The sequence below is a fragment of the Arachis duranensis genome, chromosome 2 (genome assembly GCF_000817695.3).
Source record: "Arachis duranensis cultivar V14167 chromosome 2, aradu.V14167.gnm2.J7QH, whole genome shotgun sequence".
Lineage (NCBI taxonomy): Eukaryota > Viridiplantae > Streptophyta > Magnoliopsida > Fabales > Fabaceae > Arachis > Arachis duranensis.
The window spans coordinates 6,301,580-6,323,958 of record NC_029773.3 but is presented as its reverse complement, the minus strand read 5'-3'; the positions used below and the strand labels follow the sequence as shown (position 1 = coordinate 6,323,958).

At 33.3% G+C, this 22,379-nt stretch overlaps 2 protein-coding genes across 2 annotated transcripts; both read left to right on the top strand.

Annotated features, from left to right (window-relative positions):
* Positions 1-3,352: 3,352 nt before the first annotated feature.
* Positions 3,353-4,006, top strand: LOC107473275 (uncharacterized). The gene has a single exon (XM_016092827.1). The coding sequence runs from the start codon at positions 3,353-3,355 to the stop codon at positions 4,004-4,006; it is 654 nt and encodes a 217-aa protein (XP_015948313.1).
* Positions 4,007-12,031: 8,025 nt separating this feature from the next.
* Positions 12,032-18,630, top strand: LOC107473204 (AT-rich interactive domain-containing protein 4). The gene is made up of 15 exons (XM_016092755.3): positions 12,032-12,241; positions 12,627-12,815; positions 13,375-13,428; positions 14,086-14,174; positions 14,326-14,608; positions 14,750-14,806; positions 15,235-15,266; positions 15,433-15,568; positions 15,720-15,890; positions 16,369-17,004; positions 17,162-17,299; positions 17,400-17,498; positions 17,689-17,789; positions 17,919-18,009; positions 18,135-18,630. Exons 1-15 carry the CDS (start codon positions 12,098-12,100, stop codon positions 18,255-18,257), a joined length of 2,343 nt encoding a protein of 780 aa, XP_015948241.1. The 5' UTR covers positions 12,032-12,097; the 3' UTR covers positions 18,258-18,630.
* Positions 18,631-22,379: the final 3,749 nt, after the last annotated feature.

Below are 22,379 nucleotides of genomic sequence, written 5' to 3'. Positions count from 1 at the left end.
TCCCTTTTTTTTTTCAAAGCTTTTCTATATGTCATTTCTCTATCCAAAATACTTATAGTGAGATAGTGTTACTTTACGCAGCTTTTATTATTGCTTGATAATTTATATTATTGGTCCACACGGTGGAGTAACGAGTAGAGAGATTTATTTTTATTGTGCCTAATTTGCAATTAGTACATGTGTAACTTGTGGTATGGAACATGACATTACATAAATAAAATTATAAGCAGAGATTCTCTTTCTGGTGTTTTGTTGTGTTCCTCCTCAAAGTTTAACTTCACACTCTGGAATCCGAACAAAGCAGGTGAGAATTTATTTTTAAAAGCTACTTAGTGAGATGAGAGAGAAAGAAAGAGAGAGTATTTGGGTGGGAAACACAAGGAGGGGTAGGTCTAAGGAACATGGCAAGGATTCAAGGGTTTGGAATCGAGAACATTATCGGCGGCTGGAGAATGAATCATTCTCTATATTTGTGAGTAATCTTCCTGAGGATATATCAAAGAGAGAATTATTCCATTTATTCAATTAGACGGGATGCATCAATGATATTTATCTATCTTGAAAACATAAAAGTGAGATCATATACATGATTGCTTTCATTCGATACACAACAAAAGGAGGGGCGTTGAAAGCAATAGCAGAAATGAATCGAGTGAAGCTGAGAGGGAAAATTGTCTTTGTGGGAGAAGCTAAGTACAAAAGAAGTGATGTCACTCAAAACCTCAATACTCGAAAACCACGCATGGAAGCAGTGCAACATGATTCTCTGTCGTCTGGACATGAATTAAGAGCACAAAAGGTTGAAAATGACCCGCATGGAAATGGATGGACGAAGAAGGTTGAAGTGGCAGTGGCGGCAGAAAACGTGGAATGGCTACAGAGAAGTCTTGTAGGAGGCACGGCGAGGCCTATCAATTTTGCTTCTTTAAGGACAATGTTTACAAAGAACGTTCCAAATGTTGTCCAAGTTCGGCAAATGGGAGCATACAAAGCGCTTTTAACATTTGACAGTGTTTTGCATGCTGAGGAAACTTATATATTGAACATGAATGGTCTCCTACGTTTGTTTCACAGTGTATGGAGATGGGAGGAGTCGGAGCATAGTAAAACTCGTAGAGTGTGGCTGGAATGTTTTGAGATGTCGCTGCACGCATGGTCAGTCGATACGTTCAAAACTATAGGAGATCAATGGGGCGAAGTCGTTGGATGTAACAGAGAGACGGAATTATGTAACTCCTTCACTGTCGGACGTGTTCAGATTGATACTTGTGTAATGGATGTGATTCAAGAATGGATCCATATCACTGTTGGTATGGGAGGAATTGATATTCTAGTAAAGGAGGTTGGACATGAAGCATGTAATTTACAGTGCACGAGGAACACTGGAGATGAAGGGACAAGTGTAAAATGGCATCACGGTAACACAAGTAAGAGCCCAGGACTGGATTTGAGGCAGCGGCAGGGGGCGGAAGGTTTACATGAAGGAAGCCAGAATGAAGAGCTGGTGATGATGGTTGTACGAGGGGAGGAAGAAGACGAGGGCAGATTTGTAATTTCGAAATTAATTTTGAATGAATGGGTTAATATCAATAACTATCGTAATCGCGGAGAGATCAAAACAAATCGGTCAGTTACTGGCGATAATCAAAACTTGCCAGATTTAGGGGGAGGAAACGTTATGAATTGTGGGGCAGGCTTTGAAAAAACATGGACATGTGAGCTTAATGGGATGGGCAGGAGGTCCATTAGGGAGGAACGAAAAAATGGTTGCTTAATCAAGCCTTGGACCGGTTACAAGAAGAAATTGGAAGGGAATCAGGCCTTGCTAGGCCCAACGCTAGCAACGTCCAAGGGGGCAGCTCCTGCATCTGCGTTGGATCTTGCGGATCGGGTCTGCAATACTTGTGACAGGAGTGGGTTGCGAATTGCAGTGGGCGAGAGAAACGAAGACAGCGCGCAGGGAAAAGACCTTTTTGAAGTCAAAGCGGTGCACATGATGGGGGACGCCACAAAGGTACTCGGTGAGTCGGGGGCCTACGCTGTCGGTACTTCCGTGGCGGAGAGGAACGCGCCCATGCCGATGAAGGTGAGTCTATCGACAACGCCAGGACTGGGACGGTTGGCGGGGCAGAGAACCCAGCAATCGAAGGCACCAATGGAGGTTGTGGCGGAGCGGATCAGCAGGGAGTGGAAGCCGAAGGAAGAGGCGAAGCAGATGGAATCGGGGAGGAGAGATGTGCGATACAGAATGGGGGTTGCATGGACCAGGGGCTTGTTCAGATTGGTAGGAGAGTAGGCGGACATGATCACGCTGGTATTAGAGAGGATGGACTTAGCTATGAGGGTACAGATAAGGAAGCAGAAGACAGTGACAACCATAACTCATTATTGAGGGAACAATTACTAGAAAATAGAAGGACAAGGGAGCTGGCCACAGAGTCAGGGGCTGTGATGTACAACGAAGAGGAAGACATTATGACAATTCTATAGGCACAGAACGAAGAAATAGCTCGGAAAATAAAAGTGGCTAAGCAGAAAAAAATGAGACGGTGCAAACCCAAACATAAAAAACAGGTGTGTAAAAAAATCTTCAAAGATTGTTAGTGTTTGGAATGTTAGGGGATTACGGGGGGATGGGAAGTTGAGGATGGTGAACGACCTAAAGAAAAAATATAACTTGAATATGTTAGGATTGATTGAGACTAAAAGGCAAGTTGTGACGAAATTTGACGTTGCAAGGTTATGGGGGCATGATGGTGCAGGTTAGGAATATGTAGGTTCTGATGGTGCTTCTGGTGGATTTTTGCTAATATGGGATGAATGTGTGTTTAAAATGAATAATTGCTACAAGGGGGAGAGGTGGTTGTGTGTTGAAGGCATAGTGTTAAAGAGTAGTTTCAATTGCGCTTTGTTCTTGGTCTATCGTGCACATAATAGAGACAAAAAGACTCATGTTTGGGAGGAGCTGAGTTATATAGCTGGGTTATGTCAGGTTCCGTGCTATTTTCTGGGAGACTTTAATGAAATAGTCCATGTGGAGGAACGGAAAGGTGCCACTAGCTTACCTCTGTCTGCGAAAGAGTTCAAGGTTTGGGTACAAGATATGCACTTAGTGGATCTGTCGCTCACTGAACGCAAGTTTACATGGTTTCAGGGACGCTCTTGCAAATGTATAGATAGAGCGTTGGTTAACATGGAGTGGCTAGAAGAGTTTCCGGATACTCGGCTATGAGGTGGGCCAAGGGGTTTGTCAGACTATTGCCCTATAATAGTTGAGGACAAGAAGATGAAGGGAGGTCCAAGACTGTTCCGAAGTCTCGATTCGTAGTTTACACATGAGGGTTTTCTTAGCATGGTTAAAGAAGAGTTGAGAGGATTGGGGGATATACAGTTCACAGATAAACTAAAGCCGCTGATGGTTCCATTGGGAAGACGGCATAAGGCAAACTTTGGTGGGATAGACAACAAAATTACTAAGTTTGAGGAAGAAATCAAGAGAATTGATGACATGGTAATCAATGGCGGGTATGATGAAACGTTTGAGGCTAGAAGAAAGGCGTTAGTCTCTTGTTGTGAGATATGGTATGTAAGGAAGGAAGTCCATTGGAAACAGATGTCTCGGTCTCGGCATGCGAAGGAGATGGACAAAAATACAAGATACTTTCACAATATAGCATCAGCAAGGAGACGGAATAATATGATTGATACATTGGTAATAAACGACAAACAAGTCAAGAATCAAGCGAGAATCAAGATAGCTATCAGAGAGTTCTACAAGAATTTATATCATCAGGAAGCTTCTTCTATGATGGGATTTATAGATGGTTTGGTGGGTAAGATAGATGAGGGAGATGCTTTGTCTCTAGAGGAACTGCCGTCCGCTGAGGAGATCAAAGAGGTTGTTTGGGACTGTGAGTCATCTAAAGCGCCAGGCTGTGATGGGTACAACATAAATTTCATTAAGAGGTGCTGGGGGAAATTGGGACTGAATTCACGGCAATATTGATGGGGTTCTTTCAGACATCAAGATTACCGGTAGATGCTAATATCACTTGGGTGGCGCTAGCACCCAAACTTGTTGGTGCAAAGAAGATCAAAGATTTACGACCTATTAGTATGGTGGGGTGCGTCTACAAAGTTATTTCGAAGGTACTAGTTAGGAAGATGAGGGCTGTGATGCCGGAATTAGTAGGAGAGACTCAAAGTGCATTTGTCAAGGGAAGAAAAATACATGATGGCGCACTTATTGCGTGTGAAACAGTAAACTGGCTTAAACTGAGGAAAAAGAAGGCAGCAATAATCAAGTTAGATTTTCAGAAAGCATATGATAGAGTCAAGTAGAGCTTTGTGGATATTGTCTTACAAAAGATGGGTTTTGGGCATAAATGGAGAGCGTGGGTCATGAAGTGTGTGACAACTGCATCTATGTCAGTTCTGATAAATGGTTCGCCATTTAAGCCTTTTAAAATGGAAAGAGACTTGAGACATGGTGACCCACTTTCCCCCTTCTTATTTGTACTGGTTGTGGATGTGTTGCATCGAATAGTTGGGGAGACAATCAGGAACGGACGTATATCACCGTTGTTGGTTGGGAGAGAGAGTATCGAATTGTCACACCTGCAGTTTGCTGATGAAACTATTCTATTTTGTCCACCGAAAGAGGAGTCTATTCAGAACTACAAGAGGTTACTGCGATGTTTTGAGTTGATGTCAGGACTCAGGATCAATTTTGATAAGTCCAGTTTGATTTCAATTAATTGTGATGAGCAATGGGTCCAGCGTATGTGCAACTTATTGGGTTGTAAGGGGGACACTCTTCCAATTAAATACCTTGGGATCTCTTTAGGAGCAAATCCAAGGTTGGTGAAGACATGGAAGCCTATAATAGACAAAGTGGAGGAGAAACTCAGCCTGTGGAAATCTAAGGTGCTAAACAAAGCTGGTAAGTTGGTACTCATTAAGTCAGTCTTGAATAGTTTGCTAGTTTATTATTTGAACTTGTTCAAGATGCCGAAGGCTGTTGCTGAAAAATTGATTGCATTGCAAAGAAGATTCCTGTGGAGTAAGGAAGATGGGAGAAACGGTATGGCACTAGTAAGATGAGAAGTAGTTCAAGCCCTCAAGAAACTAGAAGGGCTGGGAGTTGGTGATGCTATGATTCGTAATGCAGCCCTTCTGTTTAAGTGGTGGTGGAGGTTTGCAAAAGAAGAGTGCCGATTGTGAAAGAAGATTGTATGTTCGTGTAATAATCTAAATCCCAATGAGCTATTGCCAACTCAAGTGCTACCTACTAAAGGAGGACCGTGGAAGGATATATGCCAGTTACAGAGCACGAATCAACGTATAAGGGATAAGCTGGTTACAGGGTTGTCAATGGAGATTGGAGATGGGCGACGGACTAGGTTTTCGGAGGATGTATGGTTATTTTGTGGATCTCTAAAGGATCGGTTCCCAAGGCTTTTCTCTGTTTCAAACCAATGTGGATCTGTCATTGGGGATTGCGGGTTTTGAGATGTGCTAGTCTGGGTATGGAACTTCCAATGGGAGTTAGAACTCCTGAGTCAATTACATGAGGCTCTAAGACCTGTGAGATTAGTACGTAACCGGGAGGATAGAATGGTGTGGAAATATGATAGACAAGGTATTTTTTCAACTAACTCATTTGTGCAGGTGATGCAGGAAGAATTGATTCCAGAGGAGGTTACCAGTTACAGCTTCACTAGAACCATTTAGAAAGGTTTGGTTCCACCAAGAGTGGAGCTGTTTACTTGGTTTGTCTTGATAGGCAGGGTGAATACAAAGGAAATGTTAAGCCGATTTGGAATTGTCAGACCGGAAGATAATGTCTGTGTTCTGTGTAATAATGATATGAAATTTGTACATCACTTGTTTCTAGGATGTGCATTTGCTTAGCAGGTTTGGAGCGCTTGAATGTCGGGTTTTGGCCATCAATGGTCGTATTTGGGTTCAATGAAAGAGCACTTTTTAAATTGGACAGAGGAACCGAGGAAGAAGGAGGATCGCAAGCATAGGATAAGATGCTTTTGTGCTATCGTGTGGAATATTTGGATGGAAAGGAACATGATGATTTTTCAGAATAAAAGCAAAAGTGTTGAAGAGATCATCAACATGACTGTGACCAGCGTTAACAAGTAGATAGGTGTTGATCTCTTTTGTTGTTGATGGCTATACCGAAGATAACATGGGGACTATTTGATGTCCGGGTGTGTGGTTAGTTTAGTTAGAGTTGCTGTCTAGCTCTGTACGCTCCACTTTATTGTGTTGAGCTCTTATTTTCAAAAAAAAATTAAAATACATTTTAATGTGTTAATAACTTAGTTTAAGAGTAAATACTCAAATTAGTCTTTAAAAAGTTTAGATTAGTACATTTGTCATTTTGAAATAGATTAATTTGTCTTATAGTAATATTTTATAGGATTTAATTATCTTATAGTAAAATTTATTAAGAACTTATTTGTTTAATTTGTATATTCGAAATTTAATTGAAAGTAAAAGAGGGACCAATCTATCGACCCAAGTAGTTAGTGAAGACTTATAGTGAATAAAAATTTGTTCTAGATCAATATATTTGTTCTAAAATTTTTTATTAGATCTGAAATTCCTCAGCTTTCTTACAACCGCTCTCTTTGTCCTCGCATCTCACCCCTTAAACTCTCCTTTTTCGTCGTACCCCTACATTTATGTCGCCCACCCTACAAATTCACCTCTCGCCGACGCTTTTCCTCTCTATCATCTCTCGTCGGGTCAAAGCCAACCTCTTGTTGATAATCTCCCTTGACCAATGACGAATTTAGAAAATTTTGACAATAGAAATATAATATATATATCACAAAATAAAATGAGAGATAGAATGATAGGATCAAATTTAATATAATGGGGACAATTATGCATAATTTTTATGTACTATTAAGGACATTTTCAAATTTTAGTGGGAAAAATTGCCCCCACAACAATAAAAGTGGATTTGTCTCTACCATCGACCTCGTCTCTTGCAAATTTATCTTTGAGTCGCAATTTTTGTAAATCTGTCTTTCGTTGTATTTCTACCTCTATGTGACTACGTCATTAGTCTTATTGTGTTCACCCTCCTTTGTTGTCATCCTTTTTTTTTTTTTGTCGTAGACTCTATAAGTTGAGAAAGTATAGGGAGTCAATAGCCTAAGCGTACAATATGTACAATGGAGGTTTAGGAAGTATTAGAGATATGACCATTAGTGTTACATTGTGCTGTTAGGTTACGTTTTTGGGATGAGTGGATTCATGACATGGTATTAGAGTTTTAGATCCGGAAGGTCAAGAGTTTGATTCTTGATGAACCCCAAAATCAGCTTAAGTATTTGGGATGAGTGGTTTTATGACATGAAATGTTTATTATTCGTGGTATTCGGATGATTATTCTGGATAGTATGGGTGGTGTTCATTTTATTCATGGACCAAAGATTTAGCCCATTATACACATTGTACGTTTAAGCTATTGACTTCCTAACAGTACTCCTATAAAATATAAGCAGGTCATTCATCTCTATTTGACTATTTAGGGTTTATAGAAGTTTAAAATAATTTTATTTTGATTTTTCCTAATATTAATGATGTGATTTTATGTTTAGTTCATGTACTTTTTTCTATTTAAAATTGATTTTGTTAAAATTTCTTCATCCTAATGATTATGTAGCATTCAAACAATTTGGATTGTATATGAGGACTGACAAGTTAAAGTCTTCTAATTCTATGGAAAATTCTGTCGTAATTTTTTAAAATTTAAGTTAAAAGAGCAATTTTTTTTGAAGACGTATGTAATGAAAGAATTGTGCCACCAACAGCTCAAAGTTGATTTTGGATGTTCTATAAAGTGCATCTAATTTATTCTATTATAATCATTAACCAATATAGTATGTTTAAAGAAAATAACTTCCGGCTACTAGGCCGTCTATAATTAAAAAAAGGGTTCAATTTTATTATTTACAAATACCACAACAGTCTAAAATTAAATAATTAAATATTATCAATTAATATTGACAAATCTTTATCATCGGTTTAATTATTATATTTTTATTTTATATTTTAGTAACATTTTACCGATGTGACGGTCACGTGACATTGATAAAAGATAGTCTAATTATATCAATGAAATTTTATTGACTTATTGCGAATTTAGAGTTAATTGATATAAATTAAATTTTAAAGTTTTTTTTAAAAAATACTATTAGAAATAAAGAATATATTTTTCCTCCTTATTAGTGGAATATATTATTTGTATTTGTTGGTTAAATTAATGTACAATTTTTTATTAAAAATAAATTATTCAAAAATAAGTATCTAAAAGATATTATGAAAAAGAACTTCTATAAAGTTTAAAGTTATTTTTAATATATAGATATCTGTAATGAGTTCATAACTTCATATTCAATGATCACAATTAAATTAAATTAAATTAAGAATGTTACGCAAAGAATTTATAATGTCATTTTGATATTTAAAATGGACATTATTTTAAACAAAAAATTTATCCTATTTTTTTATAAATAAACATACATATATATCTATTTTATTCCTTAATCACAACATTCCAAGAAGAAAAAGTGACAGTATAGGCACTTTGATGTGTATAGGTGAATAGATGCCCTAAAGATGAGATCCAAGTGGCACCCCCTATATTGTAGAATTCTAATTTCTAAGGATAAAAAATATAATATTCATAATCAGGGAAAGAATAATCTCCCTTGGATAGTGTGGGAATGAAACTTAGCATCCATTTTGGAAAAATGCAAAATGGAAAGTTGGAAACATCAGAATGTGATGTTTGTGAGACTTTATGCCCTTTTCATTATGAAACATTATGGGCAGCAATTTTACTTTTGGGTAGTGTGGATAATAATTTAATAGGATTTGGATTCTCTAAAATTTGAATTTTATTTTTAGAGAGTAAAGTGTAATATCTCATCATTTATTTTATAGGTAGGACTAAAAATAAATATGGAAGAGAAACTATTCAAAGATAGAAGATCATATTTAGCTAAAGTAAAATTCAAACTTTAGAGAATCCAAATCCAATTTAATATATGAAGCATTTGGAATTGGTTTTTCCTTTTTTAAGGAGTAAAATGTGATATCTCTTCGTATATTTTATAAATGAGATAAAAAGAAATATAAAAAATATTAAAAAAAAGTTAAAAAATATATTTTATTCTCTTAATTAAAAAATAATTGATAGGTTCTATTTTAAAACGTTTAATACATAAAACTACTTCTTTTCTGTTAATATTGCAAGGTGAGTAGTGTATAAAATTAATTTTACATTGAAAAAATAAAAAAAGTAAAAAGTTTATAAGATAAGAGATACATTAATTTACTATCTTAAAATTTTAAGTTAAATATAGTGTCTTTTTAATTTATATTCTCTTGAACAATGTACACTAGTGACTAAACATTATTAAGTATAAAATTTGAAGGATTTAAAAAAAAATACTTGATGCCATTAGTATAATAATATGTATGAGTATAATAAAATATTATTAGTTAAGCAATTATTGTTAGTCCAGATATTTTAAATTCATCTATTGTCATTATATTTAACATAATAAATAGACAAAAAATATTTGTATATTATTATATTTAAACATGATTAATTGAAAAAAATATTTTAAATAAATTATAACTTTTTATTTTTCAAAACTTATCTAAACAAGATTTTGAAACCATAAACACATTTTAAAGGTGAGCGGATTACTATAACCTACTCTATGTATATTATATAGCAATATTTTTCATTTTGTATTGTTGGAAACATATATTAAAAGTAGAATTCAAATATAGGAACCGACCAAGAAAATCAACCATAATAAAACGTGACTGAACTGTGTTTCTCTATTCTTTACCGACGCTACCTTTATTGGTTTCTTCAACTCTTCACAGTTCCTATGGTTTAGGTGTGAGTTTAATTTAAGGTTTTTATTAGTAAATATAAGGATTTAGCTAATAATGTAAGCTCTAAGACTAAGAGTGTATTGTTTAAAAAAAAAAAAAAAAGACTAAGAGTAAAATGCATAAAAAATGTATAAGACTTTACATATTTTCATAACAACTTTCTTAATTTAGTATTAAGTAGAAAATATATATTAGCTAAATTCTAAATATAAACTCCTATAAGCTCTTAAATAGCTTCTTAAAGTTGCAATTTAGTTTTAAAAATTGGACCAGATATTAATACTACTAATTTTCATAAGTAAAAAAAATTCAAAAAAGTTATTTTTAAAATTTCTCAAACGGACCTTAATTTACTAGTTGGACAACCCCAACCCTAAATACTCCAATGAATTAGACAATTTCAATCCTAAGTATACAACACATCTACACACTCCTCATATATTTATCATATTTTTTTCCCTCAAATGCATCCTCTAGAGTTTAAACTCTAGACCTAGTGGTGGGGAAGGGGTGAAACACCACCTGAGCTAAGGCTCTCCGGCTACTCAATCACTCGTTTGATTCATCTATTTTTAATTTTTACTACAACATGACACACATTTTACAATATATATTTTTTTTGGTCGGTGGATTGGACAACACACATCTTACAATATTAAACACAAGAAGAACTTGAAACATTGGGTGTTTTGGGCCTCATTGGGCCGAGAGGGACATGCATTGGAAAAGAGACAAAAACTTCTAAAGAAATCATACAGTGGACCCATTTCAACAAAAATATTGACCCAAGTATTTTCAGCATAATGCAATTTCGTGACCCAGGTCCGTGTATCACGGTACCTACTTTCATGTAATGCAAGAATTCCATAAACCAACACAAACATTAATGTATATGCATTTGAGCTGTGCATCTTTATCTTTTCTCAAAATTTCAAGTACATGTATGGTCATTGGTCATGCATTTAAAAGTGTACTTTTAAGTTTTAACTGTAAGTAGTTCTGTGATTTATATCCATAAACACGAATTACATAACTAAAAATAAATAATATAGTTTAAAAATAAATAATATACGTTTGAAAAATTTAAAAGTTATTTTTTTTAAACTTTTGACTTATGAAATATAGTAGTATTAATGGTTGGTGCAATTTTCAAAATCAAAGTGTAGTTTTCTAAGAATTTATTTAAGAGTTTATAAAAAAATTAAAAAAATAACTTTTCTCATAATATTACTTTTTTTTTATCATATTTCTATAAAATAAATATTTTAGAATTAAAAACTCAAATATAAAATAATTTATTTATAAGTTATTTTTAATATAATTATTTATTATTTAAATTATTTTTTAAAAAAAACTTAATTAAACTGTTTATTGAAATTGGACCATAGTCATTTATGTATATATATTTTCTGTCAATTACTCAATTTGTATATAAATATAAATTATACTGAATTCATATGATAGTATATATAAAAATTGATAAAATATTAAAAGGTTTGTATATTAGCGGAAAAAAATTATTAATCCTTTATAGTTTCTAATTTTTTTGAAAAGAAAAAGAATGGTAGGAGGAGTCCTTATTAAATTATTATTATTTTAAAAAAATGATTAATAATCCACTTATTATTTGTTGAAAGATGGGCAATCACACTCTAATTCAAGAATATGAAACATGTAGACTTGGATAAAATCTTTGATTATTTTCTATAATCTACAGCAGGTTTCAAAAAGATTTTTTTTTAAAGGTAAAAGGATGCAAAACGGTGTCGTTTTCGGTTTTAGAAGAACAAGAACAAATGTGAATCCACATGCTTCCTCAATCATCATCTTGTTCTTCATCTCGTTGTTGTTGTTTGATTCTCAAATCCAATCCCAAATTCATCGTTTTAGGGTTTTGAGAACTCTCAATTAGTTTCCAAATCAACACCATTGCAGCCACCTCTCCTCCCTCTATAGCCGACTCACCGCATCCCAGCTTAGGGTTTCGAACTATCTATCTCTCAATTACTCCGTTTTTTCTTTTTCTTTTTCTTTTTTCTGTACTTTATTTATTTATTTATTTATGTTTATTTTTGTTGCAGAGGCTATTGTTGGTCGAAGTTTGATTCTTTAGTGCGTCTGTGTGGTGGTGGTGGTGGTTGTTGTTGAAAAGATGTTTCAGTTTCATCCACAAGGAACTCAAAAACAGAGTTGTACTCTGCTTGCTGTCACCGGTGGCTCTGAGCAGAAGCTGCCACCACCACAGGATCAGCTCAATTATCCATTCCCTCAGCTGGTTTCTTCAGGGCGTCTTGAGGTATAAAGATAGAGACTTTATAGTATTGTAATGCAGCTTTCAATAGCTTAGATTTTGATGAGTTGTGAAGTTTAGGAGAGTCAAAATGGCGCCGTTAGTTCATTTAGCTGACTTAACATTACAATGCTGGTTTTAGTGGCTAGATTTTGATATTTTGCATATAGACATGGTTATTCATATGATGCAATAGTATTTAGTAAACCAAACTTACTGGGAAAACGGCTTAGTGTTGTTGTAATGTGGATTTGCAGCTATTTGTTTTGGTGGGAGAAGGGGGTATAGACTTTGGAATTTAGGAAAAATGTGTTTTGTGTAGTGGTCTTAGGTGGTGTTTTTTCTTTTTTTAGGTATAGAGATATTCCTGAGTAGATTGTTGTTGGTGTAGGTTCAAGTCCTGAGCAATCCTGATAAGGAGCAGTTTCGGAAAGTTCTGGATACATATCAGCCAAATTTTGTTTACTTACAAGGGGAGCAGCTAGCCAATGGTGAAGTTGGTTCGCTGGTTTGGCAGGGTGTGAAATTGTCTAATCCTGACGATATAACAGAGCTCTTTGGTTCCACATTGCCAACTGCTGTATGTATTTTCATAAATTAGCTGCCCCTTAATCTATTTATTTATTTCTTTTCTTTTTTATGTGATTCTTGTTATAAGGGCTTTAGGATACACATAATATGGTTGTAGAAAGCAAGTGTGTGTATAAGCAGAACTGCCACTTCCCATATATAGGAATTAGGAACACAGAGTTTCATGCTAAGAAAAATGTTAGATCAGTGGTGTTGCATAGAAATTGTAATCACACTAATATTGAACTTGCCAATGCTATGTTTACGGCTGGTTAATTGGATAAAGTTTTAAATGTTGAATTACTAGAGTATTTAGATTTAGGAATAACAAAGTATGAAGAGTTTGTGCTACTTGGAAACAGCTCGTAAAATTTACTTGTGTTTCTCACACTTTCAAGGTCTATGCCAGTTGGAATCAATATTTAAGATTATATAATATTGTCTGATCATATACGAACTATTTGGCATATTTGATTGTGATTTGTGATATTTCTCTCCAACCTCTGCTCCTTGGTTGGCTTTATTGGTAGTATGTATTCGATTGGATATAATTTGAACAACTTCTACAGGTTTATTTAGAAATACCAAATGGAGAAGATTTTGCAGAGGCTCTTCATGTTAAGGTAATTCTGTCTAAGGTTGCATGAGAATTCTTAAGGGGTTGATTGGATTGTAAATTTTTTTAAAATCATTTTTAATTTTACTTTCGAATTTTTACGAATTTAGGAAATGCATTTGGCCTTAAAAGACATTTCTGGTTTCAAATTGTGGAATAAAAAAAATGTTTGATCTGTAAAACTAAATTTCATTTTCAACTACTTAAGCATTTTAATTAAAAATTAATACATCTGCCAATTTACCTATTTGCTTGTGTATTACAAAATTAAGAAGTAAAAAACTGAATGTAATTATATTTTGTCAAAACATACTTATGAAATATATATTTCATTAGTAATTTTATGAATAACTACTTTTTCATAGTGACAAGGACTCGAAACCAGAAATAACCAGTAGTGAGTGAAGTTAACCCAAAAAAGGAAAAAAAGTTTTCATAAATATATTCCAAATATCTTTTAAGAAGTGCTGGAAAGGCGGAAATAACATTTTCTGAAACATGGCTCTTTTATGAAATGTTTTCATAAAAATATTTTTATCGACTTGCAACCAAACATTTTTATGTGTATTTTCTATTTTATCGAAAATGAAATAGAAAATGGGTAAACCACTTACACCCTAAGAACTTATGGGGGAACTGATTCTTTTTAGTTTTGAATTTGCAGGGAATTCCGCATGTGATATTCTGGAAGAATGCGTTTTCTTATTTTGCTGCCTGCCATTTTCGTCAAGCATTTCTTTCAGTGGTCCAGAGGTATGTTATTGTATATCTGTTTGCCACCAGTACAAAAAGGGCATATTATGTCTAAAAATAGTAATAAACTAGAAGTATGCTTTTTTTCCCTGGTTTAACAAATTTTGAGAGTAACCAAATATTCAATGCTATTTTAACATTTCTTTTGCAGTTCATCTACACATACATGGGATGCTTTCCATCTTGCACGTGCCTCTTTTGAGTTTTACTGTGTTCAAAACAACCATGTACTTCCTACTGACAGCAATGATGCTGATAGTGAGATGGGGCCACACCTTATGGGTGACTGTCTCAAAATTAACATTGACCCTCCTGAGGTGGCTGAAGAAGATGACGACGATGATGAAAATTCCTCAGGCGATCTTCCTGCTATAAAGATACATGATGATGAAGTGAACTTGAGATTTCTCATTTGTGGTGCACCTTCTGGCGTTGTAAGCTGTGAAATTCTACTCCTTGTTTTGTCTGCTAAACCACACTTAAGCGTGCACTTTGCCACACGCACAGATGCATGTATAACTGTACTTTCCCGTAGTAGATGTGATTTGCTAACACATGGGCTTGTTTCTTTTCAGGACGAGTCATTGCTGAGATCGTTGGAGGATGGACTCAGTGCTCTCTTAACTATTGAAGTATGATCACTATAGTTAATCAAAATAATCTTAGTTGGACCAAACTCTCTTTTTTGCGAAATCTTAAAGATATATATCCCCTTTTTCAAGCAAAAGATTTTTCTGTTTACCAAATGGTGGAATGCTTGCCTTTTCATTATCATTCAGCCTGATGGTCTTTCCATGAAAGTCCATCATTAACCATCTCTCCTAAAAGTATAAGTTGTTGGTTAGAGTTACATGAATGATTTTATCTTAACACATCTCCTCACCAAGACCCTCATTGGTGGACGTGTCTGTGTTTGTGTCTTAAACACATCCATGATTTATGTTGTTGTTTTAAGAGCTTTTTTGTTTTCTTATTTTATATTGTTTTGTCACAATTTTTTCCACCTCTTCAAGGTGATGTCTGAGGTAATTTTCTCAATTTACTTATTTTAAAATTTCAGATCCGTGGTTGCAAGCTCCATGGCAAGTTTAGGTATGTTCTGCATGTTGATATAACTTGTGACTAGTTGTTTTGATGACTTTTGTGTCTTTTTCTCTTTTTCATTTTTTAAATTTATATATCTTTGTCTATTTTTCATTAGGACTGTATAATGGAGGTATTGCCACTATGTAACATATATCTTTCTGCTTTGGTACAGTGCACCCCCACCACCTCTTCAGGCAGCTGCTTTTTCTCGTGGAGTTGTTACCATGCGATGTGATATATCTACCTGTAGTTCAGCACATATCTCTCTTCTGGTATCAGGCAGTGCACAAACGTGTTTCAACGATCAGGTATCCTCTGAATGTTCCTTGTTGGGTTTACGTATGATTACGAAATCAAGCAATTTATTCTATGAACTGTGTAAGATATGAGTTGTGCAGGTAACTTTTTCCTATTGAAAATTTTATCTTATTCTTTGTTCTGTCTGCATTACTTTTCAAGCTCTTGGAGAGTCATATAAAAAATGAAATAATTGAGAAGAGTGAAATAGTTCATGCACAACTCAACGACGGGAACAAACAGAGTTATTCCGAACCTCGCAGATCTGCTTCAATTGCTTGTGGAGCACCTGTATTTGAAGTTTGCATGAAGCTTCCTCAATGGGCCTTGCAGGTTTTTATGGTTCTTATTCTTTTGAATGTTCTTTATCCTAATGTTATCTTTATTGGTGTTGTTTAAGCAGTTTATGAATGAGTCTTCCCTTGCAAGTTGATAGTCTTATAGTTGGGACCGTTTATGGTTTTAGTTCTATGTGGCTGCCATTTTAAGAAATAGGATTAAAAAATATTGTATTGGGAAAGAAACAATGTCTATGTGTTTGATACAGGGAAAGGAGTCTTGAAATTGAACTCTTGCATTTATGTAGTGTATCTATGTTGTTTCAAGTCTTTCTTTCTTGTTTTGGAGAATCTCATTAAAAATACCTCGATATAAAGCATATTGCCTAATTATATCCTGTGATCTTTGGAATTGAGTATACTTAAGCATATTAGTTGTTTCTTGTTATTGAAGTTATGATGAAGTTAAAATGTGCTCTTCTTTATGTTTCTTTTTCTGGTTTCTGATCATATTTTTTGTTGCTCCCCTTCAGATTTTGAGACAGCTAGCACCTGATATTTCTTATCGAAGTTTAGTTGCACTTGGCATTGCTAGTATTCAGGGGTTGCCTGTAGCATCTTTTGAGAAAGATGATGCTGAGCGCTTACTTTTCTTCTATCAAGGCTGTGATAAAGATAGCTATGCAAACAATACGATTTTCAGCAGTCCTCCTGGTTGGTTGAAACCACCCCCTCCTACTAGAAAGAGGTATGAACCAACCCAAGGAGCAAGTCTTGCCCTTCATGATGGCGCCTTTACAGGGGATGGTGCTGTTCGAAAAGTAGACGAAGAAGAAAGGGATGGGAAAATGGCAAATGGGATCAGCACACCCTTAACTCCAGCTAGGCAGAGATTGAAAGTATCAGCAATGAGGCCAATTCCTCATGTTCGTCGCCATAGAATGACACCTTTTAGTGGACCTTCTCAGACAGATGGTTTTGATGGTGCCCCGGTTGAGCCTCATTTTCCTATTGTTGTCCCTGCAAAGAGGAGTAGCATTGGATCAACTTCTGCATCACAGAGAAAATCATTTTTAGGAGCCGCCCAGTCTAAGCAGGTTATTTCATTGAACCCATTGCCTTTGAAGAAACATGGTTGTGGCAGAGGCCCAGTACAGACCTGCTCTGAGGTGAGTTTTTATTTGGTCATTATCTTTACTATGATTTTCAGTATTGTTTAAAAACACATTACCTGACTTACGTTACTAAATCATATTTGGTTAGCCAATATCTTCATGATGCAATTTTGAAAACTTTAACAATTTAATTATTTTTAATTTCTGTTAGGAGGAATTTCTTAAAGATGTCATGGAGTTTTTAATTATTCGGGGACATAACCGATTGATTCCCCAAGGAGGCCTTGCTGAGTTCCCTGATGCTATACTCAATGGAAAACGCCTTGATCTTTACAACTTGTATAAAGAGGTGAGTTTGTCAACCTCTATTCCTTGGCAAATGACAATGATAATGAATGAACTTTTTTTATTTATTTTAAATGTTGTTATTTGATTTGTTGGTATTTTAGGTGGTTACCAGGGGAGGATTTCATGTTGGCAATGGCATCAACTGGAAAGGACAAATCTTCTCAAAGATGCGCAATTACACAACCACCAATAGAATGACTGTATGTTCGATGGCTGTTTGTATCTCACCCTTGCATGATCTATCATATTTTGTCATGTAGTCTCCGGAATTCCAATTAAGTTTTTGAGATTTCAAATATTGGACACATTGTTTTTTTCTAATCCTATGTATGGCACAAGAAATTAAATGCTATGATTAAGGTTTTTAACATAATTTGTCTTCTTCTGCAGGGAGTTGGAAATACACTTAAAAGACATTATGAAACCTACCTTTTAGAATATGAATTAGCACATGATGATGTGGATGGGGAGTGCTGCTTGTTGTGTCACAGGTCTGTGCTTAATATTTATTTATTTTTAATAATTATTTAATATGAAACCTTCCTTCTTGTTCTGGTGCATACAGTACAAGAATCTATTTTTGGTAAATTCTTTCTTACAATATGTCAACTGTTTAACAGTAGTGCAGCTGGGGATTGGGTGAATTGTGGTATATGTGGTGAGTGGGCGCACTTTGGATGTGACAGAAGACAGGGGTTAGGGGCATTCAAGGTAATAACGTCACTTGCCATATTGTTGCATATATGAAGAATCATGATTTTATTTTGTGCAATACCATTCTCATTTGTTCCTTCAATTATATTTAAAGATTCGTTTTTCTTCGACAAACTTTGCAGGATTATGCAAAAACAGATGGGCTAGAATATATATGTCCTCACTGTAGTGTTACAAATTTCAAGAAGAAACAAAGTGTTGCTAATGGGTATTCTCAAGGGTCAATGTCGTCGCGACCCCTTTGATACGGTTTGGCCTCTCCCCTTTCTCGGAATGGCTGGCAATTAGTTCCTTTTCTTGGAATTTGTCTGTAACCATAATGTTTTAGATTAGATTAGTGAAGTATAGGCGAAGAAAATTTGAGAATTAGAGTCAATTAGGTTTAAGCAACACAGGTTTTATTAGGAGTAGGATCTCCTTAACCCCCTTATACCTTTGTTGTTGACCAAGGGGGGGACAAATCACAAACAAATTAGACCTTCTACCGCTTTGGTGGCCCATCAAGCCCTCCATTATGAGCAGTGACTTCCAAGTTTGCTTTATTCTCTGTCCTATTTTGTATTTAAAGGAAATTGTATAGTCATATTCACCGAGTATCATGATATGAATTTTTTTTTTTTTTTTCAATAGACCTGCAAGTAACTGTCCTGCACCGGGGCGGGTTGTTTCTGACTTTCTGTGACAGATCTTATTATGGGGTGCGGCGGAACCAGGGTCAGTGTGCACAAATGCATTGTTTATACAAATAAATGCATGCATATACATGAATGGCCATTGTCCTTTCTAGGCTTGTGTTGAGGACTAAATTTCTAATGTTCTAAAAGCTTACTATTTATATTAGATAATGTTCCATTTTAGTTATGCAGGTAACTTGCAACTAGATAGTCGTGACTAAACTTGTTCCATGAAACTAAGTAAAGATATATTCCTTAGCTTCAAACTAGTTGACATCAAGCTAAACATTTTAAACGAAAAAAATAATGACAAAGACTATTTGTCAAGTAGTCAAAGGTATCTGCACATGATCTGCATGATCATAACATCAAGGTGGAAATCTTTTTTTAATTGAGTGATTACTTGTATTAGTCCAAATTAGAATCGTTTTAGCTGTACAGCATTTTCATGTTTGCTTAGAATCAATTTAGGCTCTGCTTTAAAGTCCATTTTTAGTGTGGGGATTGTGGCCTAATGAAGCAGCTATCTACAGATACTTTAATTGGGGAATAAATTTGATTTGCCATTTCCATTAAGAATATGTTCTTATAAACATGGCAAAAACATTTGTCAAAAAAAAATTTTTAATAGTATTTTCTAATTTATTGACACTATTGCACACTAAAATTAAGCCTCTCAAAGAATCTAATTCTCCTTATATTTAATGCAATAAAGTTTGTGTAGCCCTTCTCAAGAATGCCGATGCATGTAATGTCCAGGGGGGTTTATGCCTGAAGAAAAATATTTAAGTAGAAGCATAGAAATAAAAAGGGGGAAAAAACTCTCAATTTTACTTCATATACATTCAAATAAATATATTATAAGCTTAATTACTTGCTCTTTATAAATTAAAATTTTGTAATTTTTTTTATATTTGATAAAAGAATTTTAATTAGGTATCTTTTAATTATTTTTTTGTTAAAACATACGAAATATTAATCTTTGTATTTGGTGTAAGATGAATTATGAATTATTCTAAAAGTAATTGTTTTAGGACTATGCATTTTTTTTCCGAAAGATAACTACTTGAAAGGATCTTATTAAAAAAAATTATTTAGTACAGAGATTCAATTACAAATTTTCAAACTATAAGAATTAATAGAATAATTAATTTTATATTATATCAACATTGAATCTTATTACCATCATCTAAAAAAATATTAAACATTTTTCACATATAATATTGTGCTATTGGTTTATCAACTAACCTTATTAAAATAAAAAAAAGAAGATCCACAACCTTTACTATAAGCTAAGCATAATATTGCATGTAACAAAATGCATGAATATCACCACCTTTTAGATTCCCACTTGAAAGTTCCATGCTCCAAGTGATGGCAACGTTGCCTTGTAAATTGACTATAACTCAGTTTACAACGACTTTTAAACGGTATCAATGTCCATGAACCAAAAGAATAAAGCAAAACCTCCTATTGCTATAGAAGATGATTACCATCATTATCTTAGAAGAATAAAAATGCCGTGGTTATTATTCACTATTCTTAGTATAACTTGCAACTTACATACTAATCAACACGTTTCTTTTTCTTAATTGGGTGCCTTTAGAGTAATTTTTTTTTTCTCTCTCTCTCTGAACTATTCAATTGTCCATGGAATTTTATTGAAAAATGTATAGTTAAAGTAGGAGACACCAAGAACCTTCAAATTTAAATTGAACATTAAATAGTTTATAGCATTTCTTCTTCTTTTAAAGGAACTTATTTTTTTTTTTCAGTAAATGCATGTATATATCAACATGAATGATGCCAAATGACCTGATTATTATATTCCGCCAGTTGTTTAATTTAGTTTTGGCTGTAATATTATTATGAGTTTAACCATTCTTTTAATTCTAAAAAGTTTAAATTTTAAATTTTAAATTTTAAATCATATATTAATATTCCAAGTTTATTATTCTAAATCTTAATTTTTTTTTTCAAAAAATAAAGGTTAAAAATAATTTTATAATAAAAAGTTAGTTAATATTTAATTAAAATTATTTTCCTGTGCATATTCTATTATTATTATTATATATTCCTTGTTCAAGTGACTGCAACCTTTCATTTCTTGCTTTCCAAACTAAGTTATGATAATCTAATGATAATAGAAGATAAATAAACTATATCATCCTGAAATCAAATAAAACAAAAAATGTAATAGTTTTAGTTCTTATTCTTATTTTTGGTACTTTCAAATAAATATGACCAAATTAATTAACTTAAAGTACAAAAAGCAATAATAAATTAAAACTAAAATTGAAAAAAGAAATTAAAAGTATAATTTCATGGTATTTAGAAAGGAAAGGACTATTACTATTCTCTTTCGTATTTACAAAACAAATTAATATTTACCACTAAAAATATTTAATATCTATTTAATATCTTTTAGGGAATGACTATGGTGTGGATATAAAAAATTATTTACATTTGTGATAACATGCTTTAGAATATAGTTGTTAAAATTAGATCAAACCGACTGATTTGATCGACAAACTAACGAACCAGACCTTAAATTGATTCGTTCTAATATTCAAAAAAATTTTAACATACCGGTAGTTGGTTTGAAGTAGCTGTCTGATAAGAGTGATTTTACGATTCGAGAGATGAATGAACTACTTGATTTTCATATTGATCCTTGAATCAAATGAAAAAAATAAATATAATAGTTTTAGTTCTTATTCTTATATCAAAATAAATTATTTAAAAAAATAATATCGTATAATATCAAAAATATTAATTGAAGTAAAAAAATATAATATGATGTTAATAATTTCACTCTAAAATATATTTTTATTATAAAAGATCACTCAAAATATTATCAATAAAACAGTCTTTAAATGATTTGAAAATACAAAAAAAATAATTCATAAATATTATATTTTTTTAAATAATAAAAAAATTTCATATTTAACAAATACCTTATCTATTAAATATAAATTTTTTTGACAATATTTAAATAAATATTTTAGAAAATGTAAAAAATATTCAAAGCTCTAAATTTTTTTACTTTTTAAAAAAATATAATCATTCATAAAATTATCAAATTTTAATAATAAAAAATATTATTATTATATATTCCTTGTTCAAGTGACTGCAACCTTTCATTTCTTGCTTTCCAAACTAAGTTGGTGTATTACTATTTTGCATGGGTGTGGTAGCTACAACTTCATGTTTGTTTCGTAAATAACTTCCTTATATACAACATTTTGGACTTTGGTCAATATATTCCTTTTATCGATCACTACACATTATTCTCTCTATACTGAATCCGGAAAAATTTTCACCAGAATTTAAGTATCAACTATTTGGACCCACAATAGTATCTTATATTTAGGTGAGTAATCATACCATCAATATAATTCAAAATTTAAAAATAATAATTTATGTTACTTTTCAAGTGGTAATTTACATTATATATTCTCGGAAAAGTGTATGTCTAAATTAAATTCTTAGATAACGTGGGATTTAGTTTGTTTCAAGAGTTTGAATATGTATTTCTTAGAATTATATATTGCTGAAAATATTATACCCGGAAAAATTATTCTTACGTATTGAAAAGAGTTTGTTTATCTAACAAAAAAAAAAACATTCTAACTATATATAAATAATAATTCTAAAATATCCCTAACACATTTAATTAGGTAAATTACATTC

Bases quoted from the DNA above. Each gene is read 5' to 3' on its own strand.
- LOC107473275 (XM_016092827.1), top strand. From the start codon at position 3,353: ATGGTTAAAGAAGAGTTGAGAGGATTGGGGGATATACAGTTCACAGAT.
- LOC107473204 (XM_016092755.3), top strand. From the start codon at position 12,098: ATGTTTCAGTTTCATCCACAAGGAACTCAAAAACAGAGTTGTACTCTG. The intron at 14,609-14,749 runs GTAAGCTGTGAA...GTTTCTTTTCAG, and splicing joins GTGGTGCACCTTCTGGCGTT to GACGAGTCATTGCTGAGATC. The intron at 15,891-16,368 runs GTTTTTATGGTT...GCTCCCCTTCAG, and splicing joins TTCCTCAATGGGCCTTGCAG to ATTTTGAGACAGCTAGCACC.